Source organism: Thermobia domestica, chromosome 2, assembly GCF_964235325.1.
Source record: "Thermobia domestica chromosome 2, izTheDome1.hap1.1, whole genome shotgun sequence".
In the NCBI taxonomy this organism is placed as follows: Eukaryota; Metazoa; Arthropoda; class Insecta; order Zygentoma; family Lepismatidae; genus Thermobia; species Thermobia domestica.
Window position 1 is genome coordinate 118,673,901 of NC_137455.1, and position 21,150 is coordinate 118,695,050.

General features: G+C 35.0%; 1 protein-coding gene across 1 annotated transcript in view; it reads right to left on the reverse strand.

The window, feature by feature from the left end:
- Rs1 (Dead-box helicase Rs1) overlaps positions 1–21,150 on the reverse strand; it is a 75,459-nt gene that overhangs the window by 26,977 nt on the left and 27,332 nt on the right. Inside the window, exons 10-12 of the mRNA XM_081745373.1 lie at positions 20,522–20,699; positions 14,937–15,131; positions 9,303–9,551 (exon numbers count right to left, since the gene is read on the reverse strand). Coding sequence (XP_081601499.1) covers positions 9,303–9,551; positions 14,937–15,131; positions 20,522–20,699 — 622 coding nt within the window. The remainder of the gene's footprint in view (positions 1–9,302; positions 9,552–14,936; positions 15,132–20,521; positions 20,700–21,150) is intronic.

Consider the following 21,150-nt stretch of genomic DNA (forward strand, 5'->3'; position numbering starts at 1 on the left):
GTATATACTACGGATGGCCAAAATTTTCCGGAATCCGGATTCCGGAAATTTTGTTTTCCGGAATCGGAAAATTTACTTTCCGGAATTCGGAAAAATTCCGGAATTCGGAAAAATTCCGGAATTCGGAAAAATTCCGGATTTCGGAAAAAATCCGGAATTCGGAAAAAATCCGGATTTCGGAAAAATTCCGGATTTCGGAAAAATTCCGGATTTCGGAAAAAATCCGGAATCCAGAAAAATTCCGGATTTCGGAAAAATTCCGGATTTCGGAAAAAATCCGGAATTCGGAAAAATTCCGGAATCCAGAAAAATTCCGGAATTCGGAAAAATTCCGGAATTCGGAAAAATTCCGGATTTCGGAAAAATTCCGGATTTCGGAAAAATTCCGGATTTCGGAAAAATTCCGGAATTCAGAAAAAATCCGGAATTCGGAAAAAATCCGGATTTCGGAAAAAATCCGGATTTCGGAAAAATTCCGACATTCGGAAAAAATCCGGAATTTTTCCGAAATCAGGAATTTTTCCGATTTTACTTTCCGGATTCCGGAAAGTAAAAATTCTGGAATTGGCCATCCCTAGCTAGTAGCTGTTAAAAGAGAAACACAATAATGAATATATATACTGTATTAGTTTCTTGTAGTTGGATATGTCTTTATCACTTACGTAGACAATTGCTACTGCAGTTATTTACTGTTTTATAAGGGTCTTATTTTCACACACAAAAAAGTCGCCGGTATGTCTCAAACATTATCGCGTTCCCACCTACAGCTACTCCAAAGCACTGCAAACTACTTTGTAACCAGGCGAAAGGCAGTGGAGGAAAAGAAATCTCAACAAATATTCTAATAACATTCGCTTTTTGTCAACATACCTACAGTGAGCGCAGAAAGTGTTCGTACACCGTGCATACTTTATATTGAAAACAGCTAGCATGAGAACGGGAGGTGGAAAATATATATATAACCAGAATTAAGACTACACATTCATACATTTTATTTCTATATACAAGAGAAAGGCCAAACAAACACAATCACTGTTTTGTTCAGAAGAAAAGAGAGAATTCCTTTTTTGTAAACGCAAAATGTCACCGTACACTTATGCTTGAATTAGTGCTTATAAAGTATATTACGTTATTTAATATTTTGTGGGATTACCCTGTGCGTTAATGATTGTAGTCTTCGTGGCATTGATTTCACCTGTAGTAGTTCGTAGTTCTGTAGCTTCGGGACTGATTATGTCCCATTCTTCTTGAATAGCTTTTCTTAGGCCTTCTTTAGTAGAGACAGGGCCGGCGCGAGAGAGGGTCGAGCCGTGCCACCGCCCAGAGCGGCAAGTCTAATGGGCGGCAAAATTTGAAAAAGAAAAGAATACTATCAAAATATAATGCTTCGTAATAGGCTCACATGGAAAAATAAGATTGTGTTAACCTGAGAATGTAATTGAACTTACTTCACTCACATTCAAGAAATACTCTCTCAGGAAATTCAGAGCATTCCTCCTCGTTTTCAATTATCAAACTACTAGCCACAGGTATCTCGTTCAATATTTCCCTTGCAGCAGTGTAGATAGGATTTTGAGCTAGAGTGCATAAGATTATCACGGTGTCTTTTTATATTTTTTTCTATTCAATAATGTTCTAACGCTCCGCTCCAAGTATGCAAAAGGTACACTCCTACTTGAGACAGGCCGTTCTAGCCTGTAGCATTCAGGGGCGGATCCAGGACGGACTTCTGGGGGGCGGTGGGTTGTAATACTGCTACTTAGAGCTACTTTTAAGAGCGTCAAAAAATAAACTATATATTTTATTTATATATAAAATAAAAAAGTTTCCTCTTCTGGGGGGGGAGATCGCCCGATCGCCCCCCCCTGTATTCGCCCCTGGTAGCATCTAGAGACATTTAGGTTCTAATAGCGAGTTTTTGACCAATTTACAAATTGTTCATTCCGAATATAGTAAATCGTACAGCGTATTATTTCTTGAGAAATGTTTCATTTTTTGTATAGCTAAAAAAAAGTTTATGACTTTTTTTTTCTGCGTCAGTTCAACGTTGGGCCATACTAAAGGAACATATTAGTAGTCTCACTTTAAAATCATAATCCACCACAAGGTGGGAGAGCCGAATTGATGCTCTGACTCAGTTATCAAATATAGGAAGTTTATGATGCCTTACTTCAAATAAGTAATGACAATAGAACCGATAGAATGGTCGTCCACGATGCTCTGTGTATAGCAAACCAGCTGAGTTACTTTTCTTTCCTTTACTCACTCGTTGTCTGATATGACTTTAAAGCATTGATTCTCATGTGTTGGATGCAGTAGGATTTCTTGAAAATATATCTGGGTACTTTGAGAGGAGCAGAAATTATGCAAAGTTTAAATCTTACTGAGTTGATACGATGGACTTGGCATCAGCATTAGATACGGGTGATCCACTGATATGTAATACAGTGCAAGCTCGAAGTCGAAAGAAGAGACAGTTTCAGTACGAGGCAGAGGATGAAGCTACTGAAAACATCCACAAACAAGATACAAGATCGATTTTTATTACAAAGTTCTAGAAGTGATTGTGTTAGCTTTTAAGAGAAAGATTTGAGCAACTTAAACATCACAGCGAATATTTCAATTTTCTTTGCGATATAAGTAATCGTAAAGATATAGCCTACCACCTGAACTTTTTGTCTGAAAAGTGTACTAAACTTACCACCATTTTAACACACGAAGAATTGAAAGATATTAACCCCAGTGATTTGAAAGACAAACTGAAAGTGTTATCCACTATAATTAAGCCTGTGAAAGTTCACAAAATAATAATAATAATAATAATAATAATAATAATAATAATAATAATAATAATAATAATAATAATTAAGGAACATGACTTTGCTCCCAATGTTAGTATTGCACGTAGAATTTTGTTAATCTTGCCTGTAACAGTGGCAAGTGGAGAAAGAAGTTTTTGGAAACTTAAGTTTATTAGAAACTATCTACACTCTTCTATGTCTGAAACACGCTTGAGTGGTCTAGCGACGATATCAATAGAACACAAATTGGCTAAAACATTGGACTACGTGATGTGATAAAGGGATTTGCTCATATCAAAGCAAGAAAAGTTTCTTTCAATTAAGATATGTTAAATTTATGTATGTCTATTGTGTTTTAGTACATTATAAGGCTTAAGCTAATCACTTACATTTACCATAATATCTGATTTACTGTATTATCTTCTTGCTCCATACTCTGTTGAAAACGCCTTTTGATATAAAATAAGCCTAAAAATTAAAATTCTTAGTCATGATTAAAGTATATTTTTAAAATTTTATTTTCTGTATGCGCTGCTCTATATTACAGATATACAGCGAAATCGAGCATACTGAATATTGTGTCAGTATAGAGTCGTTTAAATATTACGTGAACATTCCAGAAAGGTAGTTTTTTTTTTTTTTTTTTTTTTTTACTTTTCCATTTTATACATGTTTTTAAATGACACTTGAACGTTATCTGTCAAAATAAGGTTTGCGGATTAAAGGGGCGGCATGTGAAAGCACCGCCCAAGGAGGCAAAATTGCTAGCGCCGGCCCTGAGTAGAGAAGCTGTGCCTTCTGATTGTTGTCTCCAGAACAGACCATAGATGTTCTATGGGGTTCATGTCTGGGGATTGGGGAGGTGTGCGAAGCTGTTTCAAGGTATTATAGAGTAGCCACAATCGAGTATTTTCCGCTGTATGTTTGGAGTCGTTGTCTTGCTGAACAATAAATTGTTTTCAAGAACCATCTTCTGCGCACTAGTATGGAGATTTTCCTTTAATATGTTAATATACACTTTGTGGATCATCACTCCATCGATAAGGTGGAGACGACCCACCCCTGAGGCACTCATACAACCCCAGACGAGCACGGACCCTCCTCCGTGTCTTACTTTAGGGACGAGATTTTGAGGATTCATCTCTGTATTCACCTTGCGCCATACAATACGCCTCCCATTGGACTCGATAAAGTTAAATTTACTTTCGTCCGAAAATGTGACCCTATTCCAGAAAGAAGCCTGATCCCTTATCTTTATACTCTTTTTCAAACTTTAGTCTCTTTATACGATTTGTCTTGTTCACCCAGAACATTTTCCTGGCTATCCAACCATGATACCTTGGAAATATTCCGCACTGTACTGGCTGATACTTTAACACCGCGTGTTTCCAGATCCGTTGCCAATTGCACAGCACTATTTTTTGGAACCTTTTTTCTTTCCCTAATAATGTAACGTTTATCTTGTTCGCTCAACAGTCTTGGTCTTCCAGTTTTTTTTTTTTTTTTTTTTCCGCACAGTGATAGAAACATTATACATCGCAATTATTGTTTGTACTGTTGTACGAGGCCTGTCTGCAAGGTTTGCTATCTTTCTCAAAGACTTACCCTTCTTATGCAATTTAATAATTACTTTTCTTGTCTCCTCATTTGTTTCTGTTCGGTTGCTTCCCACTTTGACAGCCCAACGTGCAGTTTTTTCACTTCTATTCACAACTAAACTCATTCTGTTACTCGTCATGCTATACAGAGGTGTATACTCAGGTGAATACTAGTGAACCCCAGTTGTGGTATCTTTGTTTCGTATTCGTACGTCAGGTGTACGATCACTTTTTGCGTTTACTCTATACACTTTCTACGGAATTTATTTACTTTCTGACCATTAAACTTGTCTTTGTGGTTCTTTATTGATACATTCATAAAGCTTAGTTTTCATTATTCACATTGTGTGTGTTATTACACTTCTTAAATTTTCTGTTTCTTTTTCGCAGGCATTCTCGTTTCAATAGCATAGGTGTACGAACACTTTCTGCGCTCACTGTATGTACAGTAAATACAAATTTATAATTTTTGACTTTACGAAGTGTACAATGTAATTGTTCAATAATTAACATAAGCAGGCATTCATTAATTTATATTAATATAATAATTAATAAAACTAATAAGCGGGTGATTGATGACTCAGTGGTAGAGTTTTCATCTATGGTATTCTAACCCAGGACATGTGGGTTTTCGATGGCTAATTTTGTGTTCGAAAATTTTCCCGGTGGAAGGCCTACCTTTCTTATATTTGTTCCATCATCACTCATTAACGAATTTAGTTTATCAAAACTCTATAGCCATATATTCATTCTGTCCGTCAGTGAAGCAAACAGTCTCAAGAACTATCTGATGGATTACCAATCAATTTTGGCCATGATGTACAGAGTCAATAGTTAAGAATCGAGTTCCCTGATGAATGTAATATTCAAACCGGAAGCGGTACAAATCAACCATTTCCGGTTTTAACGTTAATCATTATATAGTAAATATGGTAATAGATAGCGAGAAGCGGTTTCCAGTAATCGACATATATATAACATTCATGTAGATAGAATGTTACCCAATTTGTGCATCTGCTGAAAATAATGAGCTTAGGTATTTAGAGAGCATTTTCCGCTTTAGAAAATGTGTGCTTGGTAAAGAATGTAGAGAATTAGCTGAGTCAGGCATGTAGCTAGAATATGGTAATAGGAAGGGGGGGGGGGTCTGTCACGAAATACTGTGGTTATTTACCAGGGGCTCAATCATTCTAAACTATTTTATTGGCAACATATATTGGTTCGTTTAGCCAAGATTTCTAAATGGGGGGATGATATGAAATACTGTGGTTACACACCAGAGGCTCGATCAATCTAAATATTTTACTGACAACATAACCATATTGATTGGTTAGGACAATAAAATGAGGATATATTAGTAAGTATTTTAATTAGAAGCTATGAAGAAATCTCGAGTAAAAGAATATAAAAAAGTATTGAAAAAGATATAGTTTTCCGAGGTCATTCGAACGGTGTCGAGAATTTTGCGTCTGGGAAATTTGCGCCCTACCTCAAGAACAGGGAAAATTGCGCCTGCGATGTACCTCCACCGGGAAGTTGAGCCCTGCGAAATAAAAGAACCTATTGGAGCTTACGCATTTGCTCGGAGGGGCTGACATTACAGCATAAACAATCCTCCCCCACAACCATGCCATTTGTGATTTATTTTCATTGTGGCTATATAAGGGGAGAATAAACTTCAATATAAGCCAAAAGAACACAACGGATCAAAGCAATCACTGCTTCTTCCAGAGATGATTTTGGGGGAACACTGGCCTCCCCAGAGCTCTCAGAGTGCCCCCTCGGAGGAGATCAAAATAATACGTCTATAATATAATAATAAATAGAATAGTACCAGCAGTGACCCCCCTCCGGAATACTAAGTGTGCCCCCCGGAACATTTTTTCTGAAAGAACAACTGAACGCAATTGTGTGTTTGAATTCCAGCAAGTAAACACACTGTACATAGTTTTCTTGATAATATTACTGAACTGATTTTACATTCACTTTACATTTTCTTTTCTATATTTTGTGTCCTGAAAAGCCAAACAACTCGCAAGGATTGTGAACAGAGATATCTGGGTAGAGCCAAACAACCTTTTGTAGATTAAATTATACTCTTTGATTATATTAATAATTATATATCAGTCATTTATACTTTTTTGTAAATTTTGTAGTATAATGAAAAATTGTATTTGTATAAATTGCCCTTTAGTGAACTAAAATTGTATTTTTTTCATTTGTTCGGAATATTATAACGGATGGAGTAACTCACTGAGGCGATGATAGGCAAGCCTAGTTCAAGTGTGAGTGGAAGTTACTTTACACAATACAAAAATAAGTTGAATTGTAGGGCGCTAACATCCCAGTGCAAATATATAGCCGGCGCATTTTCCCCTCTTTTTGGGGTAGGGCGCAAACATCCCAGTGCAAATATATTGCGAGCGCATTTTTTCCTATTTTTGTGGTAGGGCGCAAATTTCCTGGGCGCAAAATTCTCTCGTCAAGAAAAATATAATGTCCGTGAAGTTGACAAGCCACTTATGTCAGACTCCAATTTCGACTTTAAACGTCGCTAGTGCTACGTTAGTGTTCGATAGTGACGCAAATCGTTAGTACTCCACAGATAACGTGTGCTTTTTAAATAATGGATATAGGTCTTCTAACTGCATGCCAACATGCCCCTTCTAAGAATCATCTCAAAAATGAGGTTAACCGTTAGAGCAAGTAAGTGCTCATTAGAGCCATTAACATTAATGCCTCCATCGTACGGCCCTATGAGTAATGATAATAGCACGCTCTTTGCTAGTCTCAATGCGTCCCTATATTCTCGCGAACATTCTGACGTGCCCAAGTTAGTTACTTTTTTTTTTTTTTTTTTTTTTTTTTTTTTTTGCAACTATTGTTTATCTGTTATTGTTTATTGCTAGTCTGCAGAGTAGTCCTTACCTTAATATGCCATTGTCCTTGATAATCATTGCGTATTTACAAGCAGTTTGTTATTACTGTTAGAAGATATCAAAAAACAACAGATAAAATCTACTACTTAACGGTTCACATTTTTCTTTTACAGTACATAAACGATTGATAATAATAATAATAATAATAATAATAATAATAATAATAATAATAATAATAATAATAATAATAATAATAATAATAATAATAAGACTATTCCAGCATAAAAGTTATCAATTGCATCCCACTGGCAACAAGAGACGCATATTTTAACTTCACAAAAATTAGTTTCTCACGATTTTCTGGAAAACTACGTATGATAACATCTTCATTATGTCAAGTTGTTTATCTCAGTGTGATATATGTCTTACATCTGGACAATATCACAGTAAAACAAAAATTAAATATTAGAAGTACATCGTACTTTTGGACTACATCTCATTAACCATGGGAAGATTGAGTAGTGTATACTTTAGGATGTAAGTTTCAGCTTAATTTGCATCATACATTCTTAGGATTACAAAAAGGAAATTTGTTCGTTTGCGTTTGAACAAAATTCTTAGGATTACAAAAAGAAAAAATAATTTTTCCGAATTCCGGAATTTTTCCGAATTCCGGAATTTTTCCGAATTCCGGATTTTTTCCGAATTCCGGAATTTTTCTAAATTCCGGATTTTTTACGAATTCCGGATTTTTTCCGAAATCCGGAATTTTTCCAAATTCCGGAATTTTTCCGAAATCCGGATTTTTTCTAAATTCCGGAATTTTTCCGAATTCCGGAATTTTTCCGAAATCCGGAATTTTTCCGAATTCCGGAATTTTTCCGAAATCCGGATTTTTTCTAAATTCCGGAATTTTTCCGAATTCCGGATTTTTTCCGAAATCCGGAATTTTTCCGAATTCCGGAATTTTCCGATTTTACTTTCCGGATTCCGGAAAGTAAAAATTCCGGAATTGGCCATCCCTAGTATATACATATATCTGTAGTATGCAACATAGTAAACTTTATCTTCTTATAATTCAGTTATTTTTGAACCAATTTACACCAAACAAAAACTATTTTTTCAATCAAAGACAGCGCTATAAGTTGTAAGTTTTAGATGTAAGTTTAGGTGTAAGTTTTTATGATTTTAAATGTCATAAAAGCATATTCAATCTCACTTGGGGGTATCCTTGTGTGTTAAAGTGCACAGTGGCGGCTTCATAATTTTTGGTAGTTAGGGGGTGGGGGGAAAAGTGGGTCAGAAGTTAGCTACCCAATCTACTGTCTGGTAAACATATGGTGGAAAATGACTTCTTCCGAAGTTGTAAGCTGTCGAAAAACAATGAAAAATAAACTTTAAAGCTCCATAGTTCAAGAATTATAGAACCTATCGTAATCGGGCCAAGGAATTACACAGGAACTAGAATACGCTCTATCTAAATATTATCAATGTTTTAGATTCCTCCGGTAAAGGGGCAACGAACGTATAGATGAAGTTGGGATACCGGGAGACACTTTTAAGTACTAATGAAGTATAAATTACAATATTCATGCAGATGTCATTTAAAAGTCATTTAATTTTTCCGTCAGTGATCGTAAATTACTAATATCGTTTTTTACTTTCACGTGACAACCAATGTTATTTTCAGGGGTTATGCAACATAGTTTAAATAATATTTCTGAGTTTATGTGCTTCTCATAAGAATTGTATGTTAGTTTGACTCGTGATTTGACTCCAGGAAAATATTATGATTATTATAAATATATTACTATTTTCATATAATATTTGCGTGGTATAGTTATTCCGTCGTCAACAAGTGTTACAGTCATGACTCATTAGTAACATTTTCCTTCGTGAACTTACGTCACAAACCCTTATTTCCTGTATCTGAAGCCTCACAGGATAAAACTGAACCTACACTTAACTTTTTATAAAGGATCAATTTGAAGAGTAAAACAGAAATGACTCCAATTTATACTTACTTTGTAATTTCTTTGTCCGAGCGTTTTCGTAATCAACGGCAGTTCGTATTTTTTTCATTTTATTATTCCTTTTGGCTAATCTTGCCTGATAGGCTGCTACTTTCTCTAGCTCCTTTTGTACTCTATCATCTGCGTTTTCTTCTTTTCGTTTGTTTCTTCTCTTTCTCGATTTCTCCTTCTTGGTACTCTCCTTCTCTTCACCTTTCGGTTTCTTCTCCTTTGCCACAGTTGGTGTCAGTGCCAGTCTTTCTGCAAGAGGGATATATATATATATATATATATATATATATATATATATATATATATATATATATATATATATAGAGAGAGAGAGAGAGAGAGAGAGAGAGAGAGATAGGGTGTTACAAAAATTTGTCACGATATTTTGGGAATAGATTCCTCACATTAAAATAAAAAAAAAAGTTCATATGGACCTGTGATTGGAAGTGCATGTGAAAAATGAACTTTAAAGGTCGATAGTTCCAATACTATAGGACCGATCGTAGTCGGATCAAGATATAACTGAGGAACTAGTATGTGAACTATCCAAATATCCATCTTTTAGAACCTCCGGTATTTGCACAATCATTTTAAGAGAGACTGTTTGGGAGTACTTGATCACTCTCCACCTACCTCTCTAAAAATTAGTGTTCAAGTACTGGAGAATTCTTAAACATAGATATTTGATACTTCACATACCAGTTCCTCAGTGATGTTTTGTCCCGACTACGATAGATTCCATAGTAGTAGAGCTATGAACTTTTAAAGTTCTTACTCCATGTTTTCGGCACCCTGTAACTCCGAAACCACCCACTTTTGAGCACAGGTCCACGAACTTTTTTTTCCACCTTATTTTGATGTGATAAATCTGTTCCCAAAATATTGACACATTTTTGTAACATCCTATATATATATGTTATTTGCAACTTCTTTATAATTACATCTACCTTAATTAGACTTTCTCTCCTAATGCAAACTCGAGTGTTATGCTTCTCAACAGCATTTATGAAAGAAGAGCTTGTCACTAGATCAAGCTACGAAAAATACTTTCAAGAGTAAATTAATGCTTTTCGCCAAGCTCACCCGCACTTTTCTGAATTTTAGTGAATCAATTAAAGATAATGAAGAATACATAAAAGTTAGAAAGTAAGCCACGTAATATTTACAAAACTCTATTACATGAAGTAATAATTGTTTTCAAGGTATTTTATATAGTGTAGAAATTTGAGTGCCCAACAATCATGATGTCATAAACTGCGTACTCAAATTTCTGCTCTACAAGAACATGTTTGAAAACGGCTATTCGTTAATATACTTTATTTCTATTTCTATTTATTATTTTTAATTATTTATTTACTTATATTAACACGAAACGGAGCATCTGTCGTTCATTGTCGAGGGGAGAAAAAGAAAGAGAAAAAAAAAAGGAAAGTGGTCTCTCAAATTCCTGTGTAAGTCACTCATTACAGTTAAAAGGGGAGTAAAAATATGGCAAAGTCCTTGGACGCATATTAGGGTAAAAATATGGCAAAGTCCTTGGACGCATATTAAGTTACAATGCCACCAGTAAGAGGAGACGACTGTTCGGTCAGTTTAGAGGACCACGCATTGTGGCTATCATGACGTTGCCGCACAATATTAATAATGACTACAAAAAGCATAAACTGTCACACGTTTGAAAAGCCTGGTTCCGCCATACTGGATTTCCAAATGTTTTTCAACATATCAAAGAAAAGAAACCGGGCACAATATGAATATATGAAGCCTTGAATTAACTAAAAGATAATATATGTAACGATAGTGAAAGTATTATGTTACAATTACATATGCTTCACAAAAACATATTTTTCCACATACCGTATTTTCGCAAATATAGGCCGCACTTTTTTCCTTAAATTTGGGCTTGAAAAATCAGGGTGCGGCCTATAATCGAGATTTTCCCCCTCAGATCATAAATCGTCAGTTGCAAAATGACATGTGCACGTATTATTTTGTAGCCTTCAATTTGATTCATTTCACTTGTAACGGCATATCCACGTTTCCTGTTTTAAACTACAAAATCAAGCAAGTCTTTTTTTACATCTGGATATTTGCACTTTTGCCCTCGAAATGAACACCGATTTTTCAAAGTATCTAAGAGTTTCTCTTCACTTGCACATCACCAACGAAGTTTATTCATCAACATCAAATCTACGTCCAGCTTTCCACTTTCCGTGTACCTTTGCATAGATGATAACTTCAAGTTTAAATTTCGCTGTGTAACTAGTACTCTCCCATCCTTAGAAACCAAATGATCAACTATTCTCGAATAAATCAATTTTGAACTTCCTTACAATGTAGCTTACATTAGTGACGTCACCAGACCTTCCAATACGCAAAATCTGTCCTGTTGGTGATGAGTCACCCTTAGTTATGCGAGAACTGCAGAAGGGGAAGGAGAGAGATGCAATTTAAAGTACTGTCTAATTGAACTTTCTCGTAAATTTAGCAGTGCGGCCTATATTCGAGATTTTTTTTTCTATAATCTTTTATCAAAAGTTTAGGTGCGGTCTATATTCGCACAAATACGGTAATTTAAATAAAGAACCGCATCGACGGCTAAATAAAATAATTATAGCCACAACAAGAACGATACCATGATTTCTTGAATAGATCGGATCTCTTTTCGTCGGAACTGATATGGCTTGGCCGAAGATAATACTGTTTAAATAACTCACCGTCAAATATAAGATAAACAGTTTGGCAGGATATTTTCCCGTGGCAGAGCAGACTGAATTGTTTAGTAAATCTTGTATTTCTTTAAGAAGTGTTTCCAAGTCGTATGATCTTTACACTTCATTTGGAGAATTCAACTGTGAATGGCGTTGTTCAATCAAACTATTGGCGTGTCGTGGGTACGGCGAGATGAAGCATGGTTTGATGTAATGCTTCTCACAGTACGCTTCACAAATGGGGCTAAATTGTGATCTTCTATCCATGACCACATATGCTGAGCAAGGGAAACTCCAAAAATACAGTTTATGTAGGTCATTAATAATTTCCTTAACGTGGGCACTGTAGCTGTTACAATGTTATAAATGTGGTATGCACACCTATGATGGAAAAGATGTATTAGAATTTGGCGCTAGTAAGTAATTTTCCCACAATATTGACACGTAAGTTTTCGGAAGCGTACTTAACATTAATGTGAAAAGATTCTTCAATAGTGTCTCAGTTTCTATATTTCGTCTTCGCACAAACCAGGTCTCGCGAACAAGTTAGAAAGAACTATTGGAACAAAAATAGGGTACGAAAGAAACACAGCTTTTTACGTCGAAATGTCCTTCATGGATATAGGCAACCAGCGGAGAGGTAATCACTTCCGGAATGATTAAGCAGCCATCGGTTAGTCAACGCGTATAACAAGAATAGCAGATCTTCAACCTTAGCGACAGTGGAACTCCCAGAATCCAGTCTTTCATTTAGTTTACAACAAGATCAGTTGTTTGGGTGCGTCTTGTAAGTTAATAAAGTCTGAATCCTCCGAAAAAACGAAGTCCATCACCTGCAAATCGTGTAATTAAAATAAATAAATAAATAAATAAATAAATAAATAAAATAAATAATAATTTTAAAAAAACATCGGATTTCCCCCTGTTTGCCAACTTACCACTCAACAACTCTACTTCACTTTTGAGAGTATTATATTTACCATTCAAATCTGAAGTACAGATCATTAAACGCGTTTCCACATTCCGAATTTGTTCGTGTGTTTTAAATTAGCAGTGTTCCAATTATATAGTATGTTCTGTTACCGCTACTACCACTTGTTTCATAGTATCAATATCTTGTTGCATTAACTTTTATCTTTATCTTAGCGAATACTTCCTTCCAATAGTTTGACTTCCTTGGCTAACTCTACCTTTCTTTGCTCACAGTCTCCTTTCATTTCTTGCTTTAGTAGGAAATATCTTACATCGATCCATCTCCCATTATTCACAACCTTCTTCGTCAAGCTCTCTTGTTGTTCTTTAAAGGAATTGACCGTCTCCTCAAAATTTTGGAATAGCCCTCGTAAAAAGTCTTGGATTCCTGGATCTTGGCTCTCCTTCATTCGTTGCCACTGTTCCCACAGTTTTCCTCCAAATTAACCGTTACAACCTCTCTTTGTCCCGATACGTTTAATTTTATCACAACTTTTGAATTCGTTGCGTCATTAGTTTCACTTTCGCTATCATTGTCTTCTTCCTCACGTTTCTTCTTTGAACACGTCGAGTATTTCCAATTAACATCTAGATTTTCATTTCATCGAACAATGAATTTGTTCACAGTCTCACCATTGATATACACCATATTTGCCCATCGCAACAACTATATTGTTTACTCCTAGACTTTCCACTACGACCACTTCTTTTAGTATTCTTTATCATTCCTTCTTATTAATACCTTGTCTCTAGCTTTTGCTTCAGTCTAGTTCAAGTATTTTCCTTTTTCTTCTAGCACTTTCAACCCGAAACATTTCTTCATCAGGTTCGATAAACGTTCCTGTCATCGATCGCTAATCTCTAACTTCCACCTTCTCTGGTCCTTAGTCTTCATGTTAACGTTATACCGATATGTAACAAACTAGGGCAGCGTTCTTGTAACGTTACGTCAAATACATTTATCTTACGTTGATTGTTGTTATCGACTTTTAAGTCGGTACACGTCTGCGGTTTACCTACGTGAAATCAGCGGAGATTCATTTGACATATACAAATCTGAGCAATACATAACTATCACCATCCTATACGCAACAATGAAATTTCTACATATAAGTAAATAACCAGCTTACAAAATTTATTCATTTATTGAAATCTTCATAGGGTACGGTACAAATACAGAACCTGAAACAAGTCGATCAAGCATGAGCTAGCTACCCTGATACATTAGGGCTATTAGTTACACATTCTACATCTCTTTAAAGGTACGCCTTAATCTTGAACAAACCTCTTTTTGTTAATTATTTCGGAACTTATTTATACACTTATAGAATCGCACATACAAACTTATTTGCTTTATCGCGATAAAATTATTTAATTACATTACATTTGTAGCTTCATCATTACAATTTACTTTCTATCAACTTTGACGAGTTGTTAAGCCTTTACAGAAACATGTTCTCCATCATATTTCGTCAACAAAACAATATTATTCACTTAAATTGAATAAAATAAGATACGAAAGTTTCATATATTAAATACTGCCACTTAAAACACTTTTTTTTTTTTTTTCTGAAAATACCAACGGTAATATATCTGTTTACATTGTGACTTTTCAAGCGAAAACAACATTTTTTTACTTTTTAAGAAAGTAATTATATGATTTTTCACGCGCGAAGAAAAATAATAATCTACAAAAAGGATAAATTGTCACGTTTGAAAAGCCTGGTCCGCCATATTGAAACTCCAACAATTTTTCAACTTACCAAAGTTAAAAAAAAGAAAGAAAAGGAAAAGAAAGAAAACACAATTTAAACACACGATTTAACACAAAGATAATTTATGCAACGGTGCTGAAAAAGCGACATTACAATATTCACGCAATAACAGACAGCATAAAAATAGTGTCTGAAGAATAATCTGAGAGACTATCACTAAAGCACAAAAAGCTTACCTTTCTCTTCCTTTCTCTGTTTCTGTGACTGAAACCACGTTCGTGGAACTTCTTTATCTCCTTTCAACATTTTTTCTGCGCGATTCGCCTGATTTTCTGCCTTCGCTAGAACTCTTTCTTCGTATTCCTCTTGAAGGATCCTCTTTACATCGCTTTCAATGTTCTCCAGTTTTAACCGATATTTCTCCACAATTTCTGAAATCGAAGTTATATAATGCATAATATACAAACGTTTCTATCATCAATACGAAAATCAGAGGGGTAATGGAGAGTATAAGGATGGGTATACGCTATATTTTTGGAAACGGTTTACCATGTACCTACATCACTGATTGGTAATACATTTACGCTATTGTAATTATGACTATGATGTGTGAAGTTCTTTCCATAGAAACACTAAGACACCGATGTATTTATATTCGATTGCCGTTTCTATAAAAGATCTTCTATTGTTGTGGCTTATTAATATAACAATAGTGTTACCTTAGCTTAGAACAGAAAATACTATGGAACAATTGTACTCTGCATACGAAATACATTATAAATGATAATAATAATTACCTGTAATTTGTTATATAGTGAACATAGATGTCAATTTATCTGCAATAAATATTATAAAATAAGTATCGCTGTTCAGAGAACTCTGGAGACGTAACTACTAGACAGAATGCAACCAAACCTGGCAGGAGTATATTTGGGAACATGCAGAAGCGATTGGTGTAGAAAATAAAATTAGTTCCAATTTTCTCCACCACAGGTAACTGTGGCAACGTGCAAGAAAAACATAACTAGTGATTCTAAATAATAAGAAAGTTTGTAATTACCTCTCCTGTGAGTCTCGTGGCATTGCTTACCAATGCTATTAATACTCCGTGGCCAGTGGCGGATTTACGGGGAAGGGGCTTCTGAGCTGAAGCCTCCCTTTAAAACTCTTGGATATCTTACAAAAACGAAGTTAAATGTTAGTCCTCCTTGTTCTCATAAACTGCAGGCTCTCCCCCAAAATTCCAGGAAAAGATTAGTATCAAATCTCGCCTCAAGATGCTGTTGTTTTTCTGTTCAGTGTTAAGCACAGTAAGTGTGGTATGGAAGACAAATGATATTATTGATATTCAATGAAATAATGGCCTTAATTATGTCCCCCGTGCGACGCATGGCATTGTGGGCGTGTTATGGGTGATGATGGTGGTGTGGGGTTCTGCCCAAAGGTAGGTTTTTGACGTGAAGATCCCTGGGCAAGGAAACCCCATATTGACTAGTACCGTATGAGATGATGATGTTCTAAGGACGGGACCTAAAGGTTAACATCGGATCCGACTCACGTGTGTCTTCACCGGAAATCGAACCCGGGACTCCTTGATCACAAGGCAAAGAATGTGGAAAGAAAAAAGAAGCAAACATCGAATCACCATCAATTCACTTCTGGCACATAGTGGTGCTCAAACCCGTATCACTGAAACACATGCAGGCGTGAGTATGCACCTGGAGAGGTACTTAGAGTCTTTCTTACCATTTAGCATCACGAGTGTTGTTTTTCATCCACGCTGCACTTACTTGGCGTTGTACAGCGCCACAATTACCTCTGGTGGCGAAAATTTCAACTAATTTTATTTTCTACATCAATCGTTTCTGCATGTTCCCAAATATACTCCCACAAGTTTGGTTGCATTCTATCGATTGGTTACGTCTCCAGAGTTCTCTGAACAGCGATACTGATTTTATGATAAGCTGGTACAATTTAACAAGTTTGTTAAAGGTTTGTTGGAAAGTCCTATTATGAAATGTCTGCTGAGATACGTCTTTTTGTCTATTTCTGTCACACATGAGAGGAAAAGGAATTTGGCAACTACGAATTATTTCGCTTGAAAGAAATGGAAATGCACAAGTAAGTTAGCTAGCTTTTTTAAAAGGAAGAACTAACAAAATAGTTTCGGGAAAAATCAATGATATATTAACTATAGAGCGAGAAAAATGCTTTATACATGTTTCAACTTAAGCGTAAAGCTATTAGCATAGAAAAACGAAAAAAAAAAAAGAAAAAGAAAAAAAAAACTTCTTTGTTTCAGAGATCATTTACTTACACTTGCAAACAAACCTCCAGTAGATTACAACAAGAAGAAAAAACTACGGTTATTTTTGAAACCGAGTGGCCTTTTATATTTTATTTTACAAAAGCAGTGTACGGATAAATGTCTCCTATTGTGTCCATAATAGAGATGCAAAAAAGCCGGCTTTTTTGAATCGATGGTTTTTTTCACATAAAAAGCCGGCTTTTTTGGAAAAAAACCGAGAATTTTGGAAATTTTGGCTTTTTTCATTTTCATGATTTTTCTATCCAAATAGCTTTCTTATAGTATATTCTATAGTTAGATAAGATTTCCACGACCTGAATGCCATATTTAGCTCTGTAATTCACCATCAAGATGGATGGAGCACATATTTTACGAATTAAAGCTAACATGAAGAATGTAGTATTTGAGGGCAGTTTTACAGGTTATTTAACTTTATTTTAACTTTTGAGTTATCGACATTTTTTTCCTTCTCTAGATCATTTTAGTTTGTCATCCGTGTTTCATTTCTAAGAGCTTAGTACTCCAGCTTCTAGCACGAAAGTTAACTTACGTTTTTCTATATATCCGTCAAAGCATACGTTTTTCAATATGTCCGTCAAACCGTATTTCCACATTTCTGTTATACTGTAGTTGTGCAATGATTTAGCAATAATTTTCCAGATACAACCTTGAATACCAATTTATACAAATAATCAATAGCGGATTTAGAAAAGTACTTTGGGAGGGGTTTCTCTGATTGTTTCGTTTTCTAAAAAGTCTTAATTTTATTTGGGAGGTGCTTGAAGTTTATGAGTACAGGCATAACTAATATTTCGTTTCGTTTATATGTTTAGCAATAATCTTCCGGATACAACCTTGAAGATCATTTTATACTGAGAATCAGTGGCGAATTTAAAAAAGTGTTTTGGGAGGGGTTTTCTTACTACTAATGTTTAGTTTTTCTAAATATTCGTAATTTTTATTTGACGGGAGCTTAAAGTTTATGAGTAAAGGCATAACTAATAGATATTTCGTTCGTTTTAGACATTCCGCAACTTTGGAGAACAGGCTTCAGTCCGAAAGACCGATCCTCTAACCTTCGCAAAACCGTCACTGCTGGTAATTAGTAATAATAACGATTTAAAAACAATAAGAAAGGAAGTCGGCCAACTCCTACACTCCTAGTCGGCCAGTACTTGCACTATTTCTACATTCTCAGATGGAATGAAGGAAGGCTTTGTCAGAATGGTCGAATGCTGGGTTGAATCCCGGACTTCCCGATAGAAGCGCAAAAGCCAACCACTCAGTCACGTTTGTTGTGCAGTTGTATTTAGCTTAACTTAAATATATTCCGTAGTCTTTTTTTTTTTCCGTAATGATATGTTGAATCCCTCTTGTTAAAAATTCAGAAAACTTGAGGACTGGGTAAACCGTGATGGTGGTCAAGGGCGCCCATGTGGTTTCCAAGGAGGGGAAGTATAAGCGACGTTTCAAAAATAGTTTCAAATTTTGCTGTAACTAATGTAAAAATCCTATTGGATTTTCAATATTCTGAAGTACATTTTCCTCCAGAGGGGATCAAGCGCCCCCTTAACCCCCCTGATGGGCGCCCTTGATGGTGGTTATAAAAAACTTGACTGTAGAATTTCAAGAATATACAGAACCATGTGCAGCCTTTAATTGTATCATACAAATCTAAGTATTTCTCTTATGTTTTATTTTAATTTTATTTTGTTTCAAAAAGAGGGTATGGAATATTTTGAAGTAAAAATACTACGTACAATTTTGCTAGTTATTTGTGTATTTTTTGAAAGAAGTTTTTACTCTTAGGGTTGGCTCGTTTACACCAGCTGTTTTTTTTAAAAAAATAACTGGTTTAAACTAAAAAAAATGTTTTTTTTTTAAATAACTGGTTTAAACTAAAAAAAATTAAAAGAACAAAAATGCGAATCGTGTGAACTTCATAGTGACGTTTCACATGTCAAACCATCTGCATTAGTCTTATTTCCTTTTCACCTTTTAATCAAGGTGTCCCATGTTCAATTCTCGGTCGAACCACAACCCTTCTTTCATGTGTAAACCAAGTACTCTTTCGGATGTCACTTAAAGCGAAAGTCGGTATTACGCTTTCCTCGGTATTACGTAACCGGTATTACGTAATACCTCGTAACCTTGATAACCTCGGTATTACGTAAGGATGTTAAGCCTAAACATACAAAACGAAACCAAATTATATATTTCTGCATGTCTGTTGTTTTATAAAGAAGCGAAGGTTGCTTAAATATATTGATTAAAATTGGTAAAATTTATCGATTGCCTACTTAGCTTCCAACATTAGCTTGGATTGGACTTTCAATGATACCTACATACTAAATTTGTAATTTAATACCTCAGTTTTAGAAAAATAAACACACTGCTGAACAAGACTGCACTTATTTAATATAAAAACACATTTACACGTGACGTTTCGATCTTCTATCCAAGATCCTCATCAGACGTACACTCACGTCTGATGAGGTCTTGGATAGAAGATCGAAACGTCAGGTGTAAATGTGTTTTTATATTAAATAAGTGCAGTCTTGTTCAGCAGTGTGTTTATTTTTATGATTTTATTCGCAAGACGTTGACTATGATTGTGTGTCACTCAGTTTTAGCGTACTGATTATAATACGTTGACCTTTAAATTTTACATGGAAATTAAATTTTACAGGATTTTCCCGTTATTGTTTTACATTTAAAAGAATGAGGGGATTTTCCCGATGGCTAGGGCGGGAGTTTCTCAATTTAAGAAATTTACTGACCGGACTTCTTTAAGCTTATGGGACCTCTTCCAGCATAACCACGTTGTTGAATAATAGCACCAAGGCGGAACAAACTTATTTCTGTGAATATGTAATACAAATACATAAAGCAAAATATCTAAATCAAAAAATCTGGTTTAAACCCCAAAAAAGCCTGGTTTAAACTGTCCCCCCAAAACGGGTTTTTGGCATTTTCAGAAACAACCAAGGTTCTTGCCAACTCTGCTTACTTTTGTATATAGGAGGTTAAAATGTGTTTATTATATACATTGGTTAATCCTTTGGAATTCATAATGTAAAAATGTTGAAGTAAAATTGTTTAAAATATCTTTTCGAAATTCATGGTTTACTTTCGAGGTTTTATATTATTATCGGCATCAACCACTAATTAAATGACTTTCTGTGTTATAGAGAAGCGAAACAAAGTCTGCTTTATCGATTTAAAGCAGAATTTTGAAAAAAGCCCAAAATTTCCCAAGCAAAAAAGCAAAGCAGAAAAAACCGAGTTTTTTTCCAAAAAAGCCGGTTTTTTTCCGAGCCCTTGCATCTCTAGTCCATAATATTAAAATGTCTATACTTGATACTAATATGAAGTAATTTTTGAAAATATATTTAAAGATAGTTCCATCCATCATCTTAAATTACGTATGTCCCATTTTATCTATATCTTTAAAATTCATAGTGTCGCAAAACCTTACAATTGGTAAACTAAGGCACTATACACAAACATTACCTGGTGGAACAATTCTTCTCTTAATTGGATTCCTTGCCCGTTTCATCACTTCTTGTACTATCCACTTATCAGAATCTCCCACCAAAGATACAGAAACACCAGAACGTCCAGCTCTAGCAGTTCGACCAACTCGATGAATGTAATGTTCCAATGTGGGAGGTGTTACAAAATTAATGACCTTAAAAACAACGGAAAAAATCTGAATAATGTATTTCCATGTTCTAAAATTACATGATGTCAGAATATTTTATTCGGCATTCACACTAATATAGCTTTTACTTATGCAAAATACGGGACATACGCAAAGAGACAGAAACGAAGCTCACGAAAACGTGCTGAACGTTATTTCAAGTTAAACTACAGTATAAACATAATGACACCATCCATATAATACTTTTACTGACATTCACAATATTTATTTGATCAAATAACTCTATTATAAACTAATATCAATATTATTACAGCAAGCTACGTTATGCTCATATATATATATAATGTCTTATCTTTTTGCAATTTTTATTTTAAATTTGTTTTAACGCAAATATTCTAAATATTTTATATGTTGTCTATTTACTAATATTTTATACTTACAATTATTTTCATAGCAATAAACAAAAATCTAATGCTGT